This window comes from Halyomorpha halys, unplaced genomic scaffold (genome assembly GCF_000696795.3).
Source record: "Halyomorpha halys isolate HHAL.00 unplaced genomic scaffold, Hhal_1.1 Scaffold210.1, whole genome shotgun sequence".
NCBI classification, from domain to species: domain Eukaryota; kingdom Metazoa; phylum Arthropoda; class Insecta; order Hemiptera; family Pentatomidae; genus Halyomorpha; species Halyomorpha halys.
This window is the reverse complement of record NW_027113191.1, coordinates 29,190-32,039: the sequence shown is the minus strand read 5'-3', so window position 1 is coordinate 32,039 and position 2,850 is coordinate 29,190. Positions and strand designations below refer to the sequence as shown.

The 2,850-nt window shown below is 34.8% G+C and overlaps 1 protein-coding gene across 1 annotated transcript in view; it reads left to right on the top strand.

The window, feature by feature from the left end:
- Positions 1-445: 445 nt before the first annotated feature.
- Positions 446-2,850, top strand: part of LOC106679592 (uncharacterized) — a 12,368-nt gene continuing 9,963 nt past the window's right edge. The window contains exons 1-4 of the mRNA XM_014418836.2: positions 446-574; positions 1,425-1,684; positions 2,352-2,480; positions 2,559-2,800. Coding sequence (XP_014274322.1) covers positions 1,427-1,684; positions 2,352-2,480; positions 2,559-2,800 — 629 coding nt within the window. The 5' untranslated portion in view covers positions 446-574; positions 1,425-1,426. The remainder of the gene's footprint in view (positions 575-1,424; positions 1,685-2,351; positions 2,481-2,558; positions 2,801-2,850) is intronic.

The following is a 2,850-nucleotide window of genomic DNA, read 5'->3' as shown; positions in this document are numbered from 1 at the left end:
AATCATATAGTTTAGTAACTTGTTATCAACATTTCAAGTCTTATAATGCGGCTATATTATTTAATATTATTTTTATTGGAATTAATTGATAGTTAAACATAAGAAGCTGAAGCTATATTTATTATTTCAGATTTAAGGATCACAATACATCTACATCTTTATGATCAATATATTTAATGGTTTTGTCGGATTTTACTAACAGTACTCGAATTGCTTTTTCTTCTTGATTACTTGGATCTATGATTGCACTTACTCCTCAATCGTTTCCAATTGTTCATTTCGAGGATTACGATTCTTGGTGACACAACAAATGCCAAGACATTGATGTAAGCACGATATTAATGCATGAGTCCATTAGCTAATTCAAAAAATAAATAATAAATGGACTTTATTATAGTAATATTGGATGGCCTACTCGAAATTATCACATGAAGGATGAAGATAAGGGAATGTTAAGTGGATGTAGCAACCTTGCGCAAAATTACTCCAGTCGTCCTTGCAAATTATTGCCCTGCCTTCCATTCAGTTACCTGAACGCGGTGAGTGAGAAGTGATTCTCGTCTCGGCATCAAAGGTAAGAAGATTACTTATAACATAATATGAATAATTATTTATTACATTACAATAATTAGAAAACTTAACAGAAAGCTGTAAAAAACAAAAAATATACAAAATAGTGCAAAAAAAAACCATTTTATGTAAAATCGTGCGGCAAAAACCCCAAAATATCTTTCTTATTGCTGAATTTATAATAACAATAGATATATGGCTTACCTAACCAACTTTGAATGAATGAAACTCGATAATACTCTCTGCATTTTTACCAACATATATAAAAATCTAAATTGCTCCGAGGAGCTCGGAAGAAGGTAATTGTATCAAATGATTTTATTTTCCTATAATGAAGGAATTACATTTTTCAACTTTTTAAAAGTATCTCAAAACATACGCAAGGCCACTATATGTAAAAAGGAATGTTTGAAATATTCTTCCAAAAAAAAATTTATTTGTTTATAACCTTCATTTTATTTATTTATATAGAATGGTGGGATTCCAGAGATTAAGTACCCTGCCAAGGGTACTTGCATTGGGCACTTTGGTCGCTATATTATACAATACTAATTAAGTACACAGTTTCTACTAAAAAATAAAATTTTAAATGAAATACTATTGTTGTAATTCTGGCAAAAAATGTAAAATAACTTACTCAACTTTTCCTTTCAGCGGCTAACTTATTCAAACAATAATATATATTATTTTATTTTTTTACCCTCAACCGTGAATAAAATGTAAATAAAGTAACCAAAAATTTTAGGTAAAAATAACACTGTAGCTCATGAAAGCAAAGCTAATAATCCTTCCGCCTTTAGTGTAGCCGCAACCTATTTATTTTAGTTCACTTACACATTCTTGTTAACTTTTAGAAATGGATAAAGAAGTTCTGGAAGTAGTGCTAAAGAATTTGGCAAAGGAGTCGAGAGTTGCCACGATTTTAGATGTCGAAGTGGTGTCTGCTTTGCCTAAAGGAGAAAACTATTCTTCCATTATCTCGAGGGTAATAGTCAAAGTGGTCTTGGGAAACGGAAGGAAGGCCAAGAAAACCTTCATCATGAAACAGATGCTGACTGAAGGAAAGAGCGGGGAATACAGCAAGCAGCTCAACGCGGCCGGGATAGAAAGCCATGTAAGTTGTTTTTATAAATGTATTTGCCAAATTTCCTGTCATTTCATCTGGCTTTAGCGGCCTCCCTCTACTCTTCTTCATATCTTGCAACCATCTCTTGTTGTCCTGTCCGTCGGGGATAGTGGAAGATTATATCGGCCTATAGGATTCTATAGGGGACCATATCTCCTTCTTCAAGATACTATCCCATTTTATATTGTTTAGAAAATACTACAAACTGGAAATGGCATAACATGGTCTCCAAAAGTCCATAATACTTCAAAATAATTTTTTTTTCTTCCTTTTTTGTAATCTCATCTACGTTTCTTCGGCCGCACTCTTCAGAGCTTGTCACCGTCCCTCTGCCTTGTCATCTTTTCCTTTCTTTTTATGACTACATGGAGGATTATATACGATGGCAATATAATGTTTATACAACATAATGGGCAATATAATGGGCTATATACGATGACAATATAATGGTTATACAACATAATGGGCTATATACGATGGCAATAGTGGTTTTTCGATTTGTTCCACATCTAATTTCTTTAACTTTTTGAATCTTTGCATGAATAGTGCCAGAGGTGAAAGAGGTGTTCCTAGGTGTGAGGTGTATTAAAATCGGTACGTGCAAATTACGGGCATAATAACAATAACAATATCCACAATAATGTTGTGCTTTCAGGTATTGTCCGTAATACACAAACAAATGAGCTACTTAATGGAAGAATTTGAAGACTCAGATGAACCTCTTTGGTGTAACTTCGTTCACTACGATCCACAACTATCTTGTATCCTATTAGAGGACCTGAAGGTAAATGCAAACGTTTTTCTTCCAATGAATGATGTAAATATAATTGTAATTTACTTAACGCGTATTTTTGAATTGTAGGCAACAGGCTACAGTTGTGTCCCTAGGCAAGGAAGTCTGGATCTGGACCACGCCATCCTGGCCCTAAGAGCTTTGGGGAAGTACCACGGATTGGCAAAGATACTGGAACAAAGAGGAATCATCTCCAAAGACGACTACAAGCCTTACCCCCTGTTCGAAGATTTGACTCTCATCAGATGCGTCTCTTACGGCGGTGTCATTCACGTGTCTAAGGTTATAGCGGCCAGCTGGGGTCCCTCTTGGTAAGTATCTCTGCTATTTCTAAGGTTATAGAGGCCAGCTGTGGTCCCTC